The sequence below is a fragment of the Plectrocnemia conspersa genome, unplaced genomic scaffold (assembly GCF_051122295.1).
Source record: "Plectrocnemia conspersa isolate PC_06_02 unplaced genomic scaffold, ASM5112229v1 ptg000001l, whole genome shotgun sequence".
Classification (NCBI taxonomy): Eukaryota; Metazoa; Arthropoda; class Insecta; order Trichoptera; family Polycentropodidae; genus Plectrocnemia; species Plectrocnemia conspersa.
The window spans coordinates 25068201-25082748 of NW_028277165.1; the positions used below are offsets into that span (position 1 = coordinate 25068201).

Sequence of the window (14548 nt, forward strand, 5' to 3'; positions counted from 1 at the left end):
AATTTATCGCTCGTTGCAGTAGTTGTATATAGATATATTTCGTGAGATGGAAAATTAATATTAAACAAAGTCAATCAATTATATGTTTAAATCTCTTTTGTCATGCCTGGAAAAAATACGATTGCCAACAGCTTAGGAGGGGGGGGGGGGCAGTAGAATTGTGACAGTGAGAAACAAACAGGAGTCCATTTTTGTTCAATGTAGAGCGAAGGAGAATACGTCAGCAAAAAATATAAAAATATATTGAATAGCTCTAAAAGTATTTCACCTTTGACGTAATGGATATGGTTAATGTTTATTTTACTCGACTATTATGTCTGTTGATAAAATATATGTATAACTGCCTTATCTTCAGCTGCATCCGAAGGAATATCATCATTTTTTTTAAAACGCGCAAATTTCAAAAATATAAGGAATAAAAAATTATGGCAATAAGATTAAACTTTTGAATTAAACAAAAATGTACGTTCAATTTTCGATGGCTATACACAAAATATCTTTTAATAATGATGTATATAAAAAAATATTTCTAGTTTTTTAAGAGTTTAGAGTTCCAAAGAAGCAAAGACCATTTCAAATTTTGCGGTTACACACAAAACACATTCACATATATGTACATACTTGTACATATGTATGTGCATAGTTCGAATAACGAAAACATATATTAAATATTACGGTTTGTTAGAAAAAACGATTAAAAATATATTTGATTATTCGCCATATTATATATAATTTTTAATTACAAAAGTTGTTTTGAAGATAATTTATTTCAGTTATCTTTTTATTGTGCAGTATTATTATTTTTTAAGTGCGGCAGCACAGTCGGCGTCCTAACCTAAAGTTCGACGTTTGGCCGACGGTGACAGCTTCGCCATGGCTGACGCAGCGGCTAGACAGCTGCAATATGAATATAAAGCGGTAATTATCATTTTCGAGCCCTATTAATGCATTAAATCGATCTATATATCAATCGGCATCAAAATTCTGATTTTCGCTTGTAATATTATCAATTGTTTGTCCAAACATCTTTTCAAAATACCTAAATTTATCGCAATAATAGTTTAATTAACTTTTAACATAAACCTAATTAACACATCGTATTACAATTCTAGAATTCAAATTTGGTATTACAAGCCGACGTCAGATTCATCGAGAGACGCGGTAGAGATGAGGCGACAGGGGAGGTCATGTCGCTCGTCGGCAAACTTACCGGCACCAGGATGGGTGATAGACATCAACGCACGAAGCCTGATAAAGCCGAAGAACGCAAAGTCAAGTGAGTGTCTGTATCACTGAAAAACAAAATAGGGTAATTTGTAAAAAAATTATTAAATTTACAGACGCCAGAAACGAGATGAAGCTCAATATGACTTTGAGCGCATGAAAGGCGCCACTCTGACATCGGAGAGCGTCGAAGATATGACGGGAGCTGGCTCAGTGTATCGGCCTCGGACTCAAGAAACACGCAGAGCTCACGAATTGCTTCTAGCTTTTATGCAAACGGCTCTAGGAGATCAGCCGAGGGATGTTTTGTGTGGTGCAGCAGATGAGGTCAGTTTGTGTATTGATTGAATGAATGAAATATATCATCACTTTTTTATCTCGAATTAAGGAAAGGCTTTATAAATATATATTTGCTTGCTTGTTAAAAATGACCAACAACTTTCTATACTTTTTATAATTGATTATATAATAGCATCATATATTGCCAGCTAAATGACCACACAACCCATAGCAGTAAATTAGCTGTTAAATAATACGTAATAATAATAAACTAATTAATGGAAGTATATGTTAAATATTTGCAGGTTCTCGCCGTCTTGAAAAATGATCGTATGAAAGATCATGACAGAAAAGTTGAAATTGAATCTTTATTAGGATTAATACCTGATGAAAGATTTGCTCTACTTGTCAATTTAGGTATGATATATTATTGTTTTTTAAAAAAATTGAATCAAGTATTATAAAGCTATTTTCAGCTGTATCTTTTGTAACTTATTGAAGAAGGATCATATTTGATTTAATATCTCGTTTTATGACGTTTGTTTTGAGTATTTAAATGCTGCTTAATTTCGATCGTTCGTTACACTAATGAAACGGTAATGTGCAGTTTATATGTTTTAATGCACACTACAAATAAAATGCTGCTCAATCTATGCATTTAATTAATGCTCATTAATTATTATTGTAATGCGCAAACACTTCGTTTTATGGAACAAAGTATTTTTATATTGCTCATTTAAATTGTCCTCTAAAATAAGTTACAAAAATATTTTTTACGAAATGTATATTTACAATTTTTTTTGTAATTAGTTTCATGCTAGCATTTGTTGTCAATTTCATATTTTTTTTTCTTAAACATAGGTAAGAAGATCACTGATTTCACTGGTATTGCACCAGTGCCAACTGGTGATAATGCGGAACAGATTGACGAAGCATATGGAATAAACGTCCAGTTTGAAGAGTCGAGTTCCGAAGATGACGAAGATGCTTACGGAGAAGTTAGAGAAGACGACGATAAAGAAGCTGACGCTGATGAAGACCGTGGAGACACTTTGGACGTTGAAGATTCATCAAACGTACATTCTGCTAGAGAAACGAAGAAAAATGCCCCAATTCTAGCGACAAACGTAATATTTTATTTAAAACATACATATACGTAATTCTCAATTCTATAACATAACGTTATTTTATATAGTTGAGTGGAACAAATATTGACGATGGAAGAAAAGAGCAAGCTTTACATCCGTTGGACATAGACGCTTATTGGCTGCAAAGAAGATTGTCTCGTGTCTATTCCGATGCAGTAGTCTCACAGCAGCGAGCGAGCGACGTATTGTCTGCTTTACGAGACAGCGCCGATGATAGAGATTGTGAAAATCGTTTAGTATTACTTCTAGGTTACGACTGCTTCGATCTGATTAAACTTTTGAAAAAAAATCGTCATATGGGTAAGATTTAAATTATAGATAAATATATTTCAAATATAATATTCATGTCTTCTCTTTAGTTTTGTATTGCACATTGCTGGCATCGTCACAATCCGAATCCGAAAAGCAATCTATCCGAGAACAGATGACTAAAGATTCGGCATTGAGGAAAATTTTGGCTCAGCTCGAGACTGGAAAAATAGATGAAGATGTGAGTCTTTTATTTATTATATGTTTTTAGACTATTTTTATATAATTATTTTTGTTGTTACTTAGAGCTTAAATTCTGCAACGGAAGGAACAAGCAGAACAACTCGTCGAGAAGTTACTACAATGGATACTGATGAAATGACTACTGTAGGTCCTGGAGGCGGACAAGTTGGGGGTGCTAGAAAAGCACTCGACCTTGAAGAACTTGTAAGTATTATTTATAATATATAGTACAGAATAGGGATAAACGTATGCTAACGAACACAAAACAAAATTTCACATATTTTTTAAATGTAAAAGTATAATTATTTTTATTTTTTTAAGATCTTTGCTCAAGGATCACATTTGATGGCAAATAAACGGTGTCAATTGCCCGATGGATCGTTCCGAAAACAAAGAAAGGGCTATGAAGAAGTTCACGTGCCTGCTTTAAAACCGAAGCCTTTCGATGACAGTGAACAACTCGTGCCAATTGACAAATTGCCTAAATATGTACAACCTGCCTTCGAAGGTTTCAAGACATTGAACAGAATACAGGTAATTTTCTTGTCGTCTTTATTATTGTATCTCTGTATATTATATATCATTATATAATTCTAGAGCCGATTAGAAAACGCCGCTCTGAACTCTGATGAGAATCTACTAATCTGCGCTCCGACTGGCGCTGGTAAAACAAACGTAGCATTGCTCTGCATGCTGAGGGAAATCGGCAAACACATCAATCAAGACGGCACCATAGCGGCTGACCAGTTCAAGTTGGTGTACGTGGCGCCTATGAGATCTCTCGTACAAGAAATGGTCGGAAGTTTCAGCAAGCGCTTAGCGCCGTACAACATTACAGTCTCTGAACTCACGGGAGATCACCAGCTCACTAGAGAACAGATACATGCTACGCAGATCATTGTCTGCACTCCTGAAAAATGGGATATCATTACAAGAAAAGGCGGCGAGAGGACCTTTACCAATTTGGTAAGGTTGGTGATTATGGATGAAGTGCATCTGCTGCACGACGAGCGCGGCCCTGTACTCGAAGCGTTGGTCGCTCGAGCGGTGAGAGCTGCAGAAACGGCCCAAGAAGAAATAAGATTAGTGGGTTTGAGTGCCACTTTGCCAAATTATAGAGATGTCGCTGCTTTTCTGCGTGTTCGCCCGGATACTGGGTTGTTCTATTTTGATAACAGCTTTAGGTATGTATGATTATTAGATTGCTTATATTATTTTGTCAGACATATAATATAATCAATATTTTAGGCCCGTTGCTCTAGAACAGCAGTATATTGGTATTACAGAAAAGAAAGCTTTGAAGAGGTTCCAAGTAATGAATGAAATCGTTTATGAGAAAACCATGGAACACGCTGGGAGAAATCAGGTATTGAATGATGAATTTAGAAGGTGCCTTTGTACCCAGAAAACCAATCGAGAACATGATATTTTTTTAATCAATCTTTACAATTTATCATCGTTTTAGGTCTTAATATTCGTTCACTCCCGAAAAGAGACTGGAAAGACTGCCAGAGCAGTTAGAGACATGTGCTTGGAAAAAGACACTCTCGGACAATTCTTAAGGTATTTTTAATTGCTTATGTTATCAAAAAGTTATGCCATTGATCGTAATTTATATATTTTTACTAACTCATAGGGAAGGCTCGGCTAGTATGGAGGTATTGAGAACTGAAGCCGAGCAAGTCAAGAATACGGAATTGAAAGATTTGCTCCCGTATGGCTTCGCTATCCATCATGCCGGAATGACAAGAGTTGATAGGACACTCGTTGAAGATTTGTTTGCTGATAGGCACATTCAAGTATGATTTAATACAATATTTTTAAATAAGCTCTATATTAAATATATTATATTTACTTCTAGGTGCTAGTGTCTACTGCTACTTTGGCATGGGGTGTAAATCTTCCAGCTCACACTGTTATCATCAAAGGCACTCAGGTTTATTCTCCTGAAAAGGGACGCTGGGTTGAATTGGGAGCTTTGGATGTACTTCAGATGCTTGGGCGAGCTGGTCGTCCTCAGTACGACACTAAAGGAGAAGGTACTTGAATACTTTCAACAATGATACTAAAAATATATATTTGTTAACGATTCTTCAATATTTATTCAGGAATATTGATTACAAATCACTCGGAACTTCAGTATTATCTTTCACTGCTGAATCAACAACTTCCGATTGAGTCGCAAATGGTTTCTAAATTAGCAGATACTTTGAATGCTGAGATCGTATTAGGAACAGTCAGGTTTGATTTTGTTCACTATACTTAATATTGTGGCACCCAGGCCAACATCTTTATCGGACCATCTCCTCTTACCGGAATGCCGATTTTTTTTAAACTAAATAGATATACTATTTTCTTTTATATAAAATAGTAAAAATAACTTATTTAAAATTAATTAATAATTAAAATGAAAATAAAAAATTAAAACATACATACATACATCAGTTTATATAAGTATCACCCCATAACCAATTCTCATTTAGAATCGATGGCGACAAATTCTAGGATAGTCGTATTCTGAAATCTCATTTTATACCTTATGGCATTTTGCTAAAGCCGACAAAGATTTTGCGAAAATTTATTATTTACGACCGAAAAGTTCTCATTGATATATTTGATGAGTACCCACACCAATTTTTATAATTATCAGTAGCGTAGTTTTAGTAATATGACAATTTATAAATTTCGATTATTTGCCACTTTTTTTGATCACGTGCAAATATGCCGACTAAGAGTGTTTTTTCGCGCGAAAGTACAGTGCATTAGATGTTAAGATAAATGTAAAAATATTAACAGTACCTTTTAAAAATTGCAATAAATGAATTCTAAGAAGTTCGGTCATAGCAGGTACAACGACAAGTTAATACAAGTCGAATTAAGTACGAAGACGAACAAAGCTAATCGATTTCGTAACAAATGCTATGCTTATTATAATATTTTTACTTTTTTCTAATGACTTGAAAGTATTTCATACAATAGATTATATTGAGGATTGAATGGATCTTTTTACCTACTATTTTTTTTATTGTAATTAATATTATTTATGTAGATCTGTACGTGATGCTGTGACATGGATGGGCTATACATATTTATATGTTCGAATGCTGAGACAGCCTGCCCTTTATGGTATATCTACTGAAAGACTTTCGAGTGATCCGTTACTTGAGATGCATCGTGCTGATCTAATTCACACTGCTGCAATACAATTGGATAAGTATGAACATTGTTTATGAAATATAATTGTGTATGTAAAAATATATTATTCAATAAAATATCTTATAACTTTTAACAGATCTGGCCTTATCAAGTACGATAGGAAATCTGGACATTTCCAGGTGATGGAGCCCGGTCGTATTGCCTCACATTATTACTGTTCTCATGAAACTATGAATACTTACAATCAGCTATTAAAACCAACGCTGAGTGAAATTGAGCTGTTGCGTGTCTTTTCGTTGTCCGGGGAATTCAGACATGTTACTGTGCGCGAAGAGGAGAAACCTGAGTTGCAAAAGCTCGTGAGTCGTGTTCCTATTCCGATCAAGGAAGGCGCCGAAGAAGCGTCGGCTAAAGTCAACGTTCTTCTGCAAGCATACATATCACAATTGAAATTGGAAGGTTTTGCTTTGATGTCCGATATGGTTTATGTCACTCAATCTGCGTCGCGACTCTTCAGAGCCATTTTCGAAATAGTGCTGCATAGAGGTTGGGCTCAGTTGGTCGATAAGACGTTATCTTTATGCAAGATGATCGACCGTCGCATGTGGCAATCCATGTCACCGTTGCGGCAATTCAAAAAAATGCCAGAAGAAATCGTTCGCAAGCTAGAAAAGAAAAACTTTCCCTGGGAGCGATTGTACGAGTTGGGTCCAGCTGAAATCGGAGAATTAGTTAGAGCGCCGAAACTAGGAAAGACTGTTCATAAATATGTATGCCAGTTCCCAAAGTTGGATTTGTCCACGCACATTCAACCTGTCACTCGAGCTACTTTAAAAGTCGAGCTGACAATCACTCCCGATTTCCAATGGGACGAAAAGGTATACAAACTTTATCCGTTCATCTTTTTATACATATTATTAGTAATGTTAACCATAAAAAATTCTTTCGTTATATATCATGCATTACATTATTGATTTTATATCCGTAGGTTCATGGTCAATCTGAAGCATTTTGGATCCTTGTCGAGGACGTCGATTCGGAAGTTATACTCCACCACGAATACTTCCTCTTGAAATCAAAATACTCAACAGACGAACACGCTATCAAATTCTGCGTTCCAGTGTTTGAACCCCTACCGCCACAATATTTCTTACGCGTAGTATCCGATCGATGGATCGGAGCCGAAACTCAATTACCGGTCAGCTTCCGACATTTGATTCTACCCGAAAAGAGTCTCCCACCCACCGAATTATTGGATCTACAACCGCTTCCAATTACGGCTCTTCGGAATTCTAAATTTGAAGCGTTATACGTCAATAAGATACCTCAGTTTAATCCGATTCAGACACAGGTATGATTTTAGATGCGTTATTACTTTTATGGTATATGATAATAATTTCATTTATTTTAGGTCTTTAATGCTGTTTACAATTCTGATGATAACATACTGATCGGAGCTCCTCCCGGATCGGGAAAGACTACGATAGCCGAACTGGCCATATTGAGATTGCTCACGCAAAATTCGGCCGGTCGCTGCGTTTATATTGTCACGAAAGAGTCACTTGCTGAGTTGTTGTTCACAGACTGGCACCAAAAATTCTCTCAACAGCTAGGCATCAAGGTAAGTCCAAAAAAAGTAAACTCTCAAAAGTCACGTGTTTAAAAAAATATTTTTTGCCAGGTCGTTCTATTGACTGGGGAAACCGTAACGGATAATAAATTACTGACCAAAGGACAAATTATCATAACCACAGCTGACAAATGGGATGTACTATCCAGAAGGTATCAGTCTATAATGAATTATTATTCAATACTATATACAAAATATACACACGATTGAATATTATTTAAGGTGGAAAGGTCGTAAGAACGTACAAAACGTACAATTGTTCATCGCTGATGAACTTCAACTATTAGGAGGACCCGAAGGACCCGTTTTGGAGGCAAGTCATTAAAAATATTTTTATTATTGATATTAATTTATAATCATGGTTGAATTTCATTAAAGGTGGTATTGGCAAGAGCAAGATACGTTGGATCTCAAACGGGAAAACCGGCGAGGATCGTCGCTTTATCGGCTCCGCTCGCCGCAGCTAGGGATCTTTCCAACTGGCTCGGCTGCGGTGCTAACTCGTCTTTTAACTTCCATCCCAGCGTACGACCAGTACCTTTAGAACTTCACGTTCAGGTATGTATTCAAGAATTGTTAATATACATCTTGACGAAATGTTTCTAATCTATTTATTATGTAATTTAGGGGATCAATATTTCGCATAATGCATCTCGTTTAGCCGCAATGTCTAAACCAATTTATGAAGCCATAATCCGGCACAGTCCTCACAGACCGGCTCTTGTATTTTCACCCACAAGGAGACAAGCTAGGTTGACGGCAGTCGATCTACTAACACATGCCGCTGCCGACGGACAACCGGCACGCTTTTTGCACGCTGATCGTGAAGATATCAAGCCATTCCTTGATAGGATGGTCGACAAGGTATTATAAAAAAAATTTAAATTACTCCATACGTCTAAGACAAAGATACGATATTTTTGACAATTTTCATTGATTAACAAAACACTTAAAAATCTTTTTTTTAGTAAATAAGTATTTATTACTAAATAATATCTTTTATGATTATCTATTTGATTGTTTTAATTTACAAATTCGAACTACTGTTGTGTGTAATTTAAAAGCTTTACTTGTAGCAAGATAAAACCGATTTATTAGGTTGTCCCATTTGTCTTATAATGTATAACTTGATAAATCAACGATAATTTTATTACTCTTTCGGTATTTGTTAACAGTAGTAGTATCAATGATGCTATTTAGTAACGGGATATAGATTGTTTCGATATTTTCAACCCTAAATCAACAATGGCAGTGGAGATAAAATAATCTTAGTTAAGCTATAGTATGCTTTATGAGATTCAATTCGGTTAAAATGTGACGATTGCAATTAAAAACATCTGTAATGCAATGGGCAGTGGTTTTAAAAATTTCGACATTGAATATTTACATAAGGGCGGGTTGTTAGTGAGGATATTAGGGCTGCCATTAAAACAGGTCTGAGATTAACATTACAGAAGCTAGCATAAAAGCTCAATGTGTCGCCTACATCAGTTCACAGACTTTTAAAAAGTTAGTAAATGTGTTAGTTTGCATAATATATATCTCATAAATTGTCTGAGAAAACCTCACGCAGCGAATCTCAATATACCAATAGTTAATGATTTTTGAACACAGATTTATTTTTGAGTCGAATTGTTACTGAAGATGAGAAGTAGATCCTTTACTTTGACACGCAACGTAAAAGGCAGTAGTTGGACGCTAATCAATCAACAATTCCAACCCCGAGAACAGGATTACACCCCAATAAGATAATATTATGCATTTGGAGGAATATGAAGAGCATTATTTATTATGAATTATTGGATTATTGACAAAAAATTACAATAGACACATAGTGTGCTCAGCTAATTCGTTTAAAAGCGACTCAGATCATAAAAAATACCTTACCTTATAAATTAAAGAAGGGTAATTTTACACCAAAACAACGCTCGCCTTCATTTATCCAAGAACAGAACAGAAAAAATCAATGGATTTTCTTGGGAACGTCTTGCTCATCCACCGTATTCTTTAGACATTGCTCCAAACGACTATCATATATTTAGATTCCTGCAACAGTTTTTAGGTGGAAAAAAACATTTTACAAAAACGGGTATAAAAACTACATTAAAGAATTTATAGCTTCCAAAAATACATTATTTCTAATCGGATATAAAATAATTGTTCAACATGTAAAGAATAATATGTAGAATGCATAATTCAGTAAAAGTATACTACACTTTAATTTTTAACTCATTTAACCCGCACCTTAAAAAACCAAACCAATCGGTGTTAGTTATAATACCTTTACTTCTGTTCATGACACATGAATAACGGTGATAACACAAGTCCCTGGTGGATTTCATAAGTTAATATGTTCTCTTTTTTATTTTTATTCATAGACTTTAAAAGAAACTCTGTCTCGTGGTGTGGCTTACTTGCACGCTGGACTCGTACCTGGAGATCGGCGTTTAGCAGCTCAATTGCTGGAGTCCGGAGCTGTACAAATCGCAGTGGTGGCTTACGATCTCTGTTGGGGTCATAAACTCAGAGCCCACTTTGTCATCATTGCCGATACTCAAATGTATGGATTTTAAATTTAATTTAATCGCGATTTGTTAATATAACGATTATGCTTTTATAGTTACAATGGAAAAATTCACGCATATGAAGATTACCCATTGACTGATGTATTACAAATGGTCGGACGAGCCGGAAGACCCTTGGAAGACGATGATGCCAAATGTGTTCTATTATGTCAATCGTCTAAGAAAGACTTTTACAAAAAGTTCTTGAACGAGTGTCTCCCTATAGAAGTATATTCACTTTCTGTTATATTTTTTTACGTATGTTACTTTGACTAAAAATGATTTAATCTTTACAGAGCCATCTCGATCATCGTCTTCACGATCATCTGAACGCTGAAATCGTAACAAAAACGGTAGAAAACAAACAGGACGCCGTCGATTATCTAACGTGGACATTCTTATACAGACGTTTGACACAAAATCCGAATTACTACAATCTTCAAGGCGTCACTCATCGGTAATATATTATTTATATTTTTTAAAACATTTAACCGATTTCCTAACTATTATTATTTTATTTTAATAGACATTTATCAGATCATCTCTCAGAACTGATTGAAACAACTCTGGCCGATTTAGAACAATCGAAATGCATCAGCATCGAAGAAGAGATGGATTTGCAAGCTTTGAATCTTGGAATGATTGCTTCTTATTATTATATAAATTACACTACAATCGGTATGTTTTTTTTATAATAATATATATGAAGCAGTATTTTATATCTTATATATATTTTTTATTTTCTTAGAGTTATTCAGTCTTTCACTGACCAACAAAACGAAGATACGCGGCCTTCTAGAAATAATAGCTTCAGCTGCAGAATATGAAGATATATGCGTCAGACATCACGAAGATCAACTATTGAAGAGTTTGAGTGCAAGGTAATGAATTAATTTACTACATGAATAGCGTTGATTAATTTCTTTTGTTTTTGAATAATAATTTTTGCTGGATATTGTCCTTTTTCATACAAACCTACAAGGATATGTCCCATTTTGTTATTAGATTTCCATTGAAGGTCATTTGCACAGGGGTTGTAAAATTCGGGTAAATAAAAACTTCAGCAAAACAAATAAACTTATTTATTATTTTGACAAATATGTAGAAATAATAACAAAAAAGAATATATTTTATATATTGCCGCATTTATCGGAACAGACTTGAAGTAATGAAAGACAACTTATAAGGGATGGTTCAGTGTCATCAACATATTCACATAACAGATCATATTCCTATAGATTTAGAGCTTTTAAGGTTTTAATTTGACTCAGCCTTGTATATATATATATATGTTCTTGATTCAATAATCATGAAGATTGGATTAATTTTAACTTTGATTTTTTAAGTTAGTAAATTATTTTATTTTGCAGATTGCCACACAAATTGACTGGAACTGGCGGTGGAGCTCCGAGATACAACGATCCTCACACTAAAGCCAACTTGTTATTGCAAGCGCATCTTTCACGACTACAACTCGGAGCTGAGTTACAGCAAGACACAGAGATTGTTCTCTCAAAGGTAAATTTAATCTCACATTATCCTTAATCAAATATGTAGAAAATATAATATTAATTCTTTTACAGGCAATCAGATTGATTCAAGCTTGCGTAGATGTGTTATCAAGTAACGGATGGTTATCACCAGCTGTCGCCGCTATGGAGTTGGCTCAAATGGTCACTCAAGCTATGTGGGCTAAAGACTCTTATTTGAAACAATTACCCCACTTCACTCCGGATATAATCAAGAGATGCGCAGATAAAAACATCGAAACCGTGTTCGATATCATGGAGTTAGAAGACGAGGCCAGAGCTAGATTGTTGCAGCTCTCCGAACAACAAATGGCCGACGTGGCTCGCTTCTGCAATCGTTATCCCAATATTGAGCTAACGTATGAAGTCGCTGATAAAGCAGCTTTGCGTGCTGGTGCACCGGTTCACGTTCACGTAACGCTGGAGAGAGAAGATGAATTAGCAGGACCAGTCATTGCACCGTATTTCCCACAGGTATTATATATTTATAATATGCATTATCATATCAGATCTTTAATACTCATTATTATTGTAGAAAAGAGAAGAAGGCTGGTGGGTGGTTATCGGCGATCCCAAGACCAATTCGCTAGTGTCCATTAAACGTGTCGCTTTAGCTCAGAAAGCTAAAGTGAAGTTGGACTTTGTGGCCGGTTCTCCTGGACATCATTCGTACACGCTGTACTTCATGAGCGATGCTTATTTAGGCTGTGATCAGGAATATAAATTTTCGATCGACGTGAGCGACGTGAGGTCTGGTTCTGAGAGTGAATCGGATTAAAAACATTTTTATTAAATGATTGTATAAGTACACTAATGTTTCATTAAAAAAAATCAGTTCAGAATTATTTAATTTTGTATATTATATTGGAAATAAAGGTATTGATTCTACAAAATTAACTTTATTCATAAATATAGTTAATCTTACCCTTATGACAAGTTAAAAAAATTAATGTTATTAACATTAGTTATTTGAATTAACTTACTACCGAAAAAAATATAGGTTACTACTGTATCCTTCCAATAGGATTTTATACTTATATATGTAGTTATTTGAACTTGCTGAAAAGTAAATAAAAAAACTTAAGTATCAGACGTCAGGTATTTTTTTTAAAACAGTGCAAGGTATGTAATTGATGGCTATAAATGGATTAAAGTTTAAAAGTACGGCTCCTATCTTTACAAATAGTCGTATGATTAAAAGCTAAATAATATTTATTATTCAGTCAGAGTATTTGTAAAAAAATACGAAAGAATCTGTGTGCATCAATAGGGAGATTTATTATATAAGGTAAGGAAACCAGACGTCTTCAAAAATTTTGTCCTTAACCCATGATAAGCTGAAAACGACCTCATGCATTAGGGTTGATAATTCATATGATGTGCATAGTGTATCACCAACCTGAAGTTGACTCAATCGCTTGTAAAAAATGTTTTATATCAGTTGTTATTTGTGCCGCTGAGTGTTTACGACTGCAACTGTGGGTGATGTCACATTTTTAAAGTTAAATTTTGGAAGTGGACGATTTATATAAAAAGGTATTTACATATGTATTTATTAGAAATATATTTCTCTATCACTTTATATCACACACAATACTAAAATTAGATTTATGTATTGTTTTCATCACTTCAACGTGCATAGTTCACAACCTCAAATTGGTAATAGCCGACGATGAAGTATAAAGTTGTTTTAAAATATAAAATAAGGTATTAAGCAAACGCGCTTTTGCTTTCAGTATTGTAAGAATAGTATGGATCCATAAATAATTTTATTTTTTATAGAAGATTTATGAATATAAGCACTAAGAATTGGTAAAACTTGAAGTGACTCGAAAGTAAATGTAAAATACAGGCTTGGCCATAAAAATAGGGCACCCCAGTAAATGAGTTACATTTTTAAAAATCGTTCAAATATAAATAAAAACCCGATTGCGGTTGTTTAAAGTGTTTATTTTAAGCTTATTTTAAATATTTAGTAGGCTCACCCCTAGGTTTAATTACAGCTGCAACCCTTTTTGACATTCTGTCAACTAATGACTTGCAGATGGACGGAGACAATTTTTTCCGTTCCCTCGACAGTTTTTCTCGCAGTTCAATTTTGGATTTGTAATTGTGCTGGGCAACCTTTCCTTCTAATTTTTCACGAAGTATGGCACGGAGCGTTGTCTTGCTGGAATCGGATGGTAGCGTGATCTGGGCTTGGCAATATTTTCCTGTAAGAATCCATTAAAGTGGACTCCAACATTGAAATATAAATGCCACTATTCACACTACACCCGCAAGTGCATAAGTTTCCTACCCCTGCTGCTGTCATACAACTCCAGACCATACTGCTTCCGCCAAATATTTGCCTTTGGCTACTACGCAATCAGCTAGATATTCTTCTCCGACTCTTCGGCGCACACATACTTCACCAGGGGTTTCAAAAACCCAAAAAAGTATGATTATTTTAAAAAACTATTGCTTACTAACTTCTACAAAGGTAAATATATTACTTTTTAAAACGATTAAAAAAATAGTTTTATA

At 34.8% G+C, this 14548-nt stretch overlaps 1 protein-coding gene across 1 annotated transcript; it reads left to right on the forward strand.

The window, feature by feature from the left end:
- The first annotated feature begins 815 nt into the window (after window positions 1-815).
- Brr2 (U5 small nuclear ribonucleoprotein l(3)72Ab) lies at window positions 816-12915 on the forward strand. Its single transcript, XM_088193891.1, has 31 exons — window positions 816-918; window positions 1113-1276; window positions 1341-1551; window positions 1809-1920; window positions 2365-2630; window positions 2699-2951; window positions 3011-3141; window positions 3207-3347; window positions 3465-3677; window positions 3741-4327; window positions 4392-4509; window positions 4609-4706; window positions 4780-4942; window positions 5005-5182; window positions 5252-5384; window positions 6193-6357; window positions 6436-7177; window positions 7288-7650; window positions 7711-7920; window positions 7981-8081; window positions 8152-8242; window positions 8308-8487; window positions 8557-8793; window positions 10308-10489; window positions 10550-10721; window positions 10790-10950; window positions 11020-11171; window positions 11242-11374; window positions 11864-12011; window positions 12077-12496; window positions 12558-12915. The coding sequence occupies exons 1-31, from the start codon at window positions 874-876 to the stop codon at window positions 12798-12800; spliced, it is 6513 nt and encodes a 2170-aa protein (XP_088050017.1). The 5' UTR covers window positions 816-873; the 3' UTR covers window positions 12801-12915.
- Window positions 12916-14548: the final 1633 nt, after the last annotated feature.

Excerpts from the sequence above, each read along its gene's own strand:
- Brr2 (XM_088193891.1), top strand. The coding sequence starts at position 874 with ATGGCTGACGCAGCGGCTAGACAGCTGCAATATGAATATAAAGCG. Across the intron at positions 8,794-10,307 it reads TTGATAGGATGGTCGACAAG|ACTTTAAAAGAAACTCTGTC; the intron begins GTATTATAAAAA and ends TTTTATTCATAG. Across the intron at positions 12,012-12,076 it reads CAGAGATTGTTCTCTCAAAG|GCAATCAGATTGATTCAAGC; the intron begins GTAAATTTAATC and ends ATTCTTTTACAG.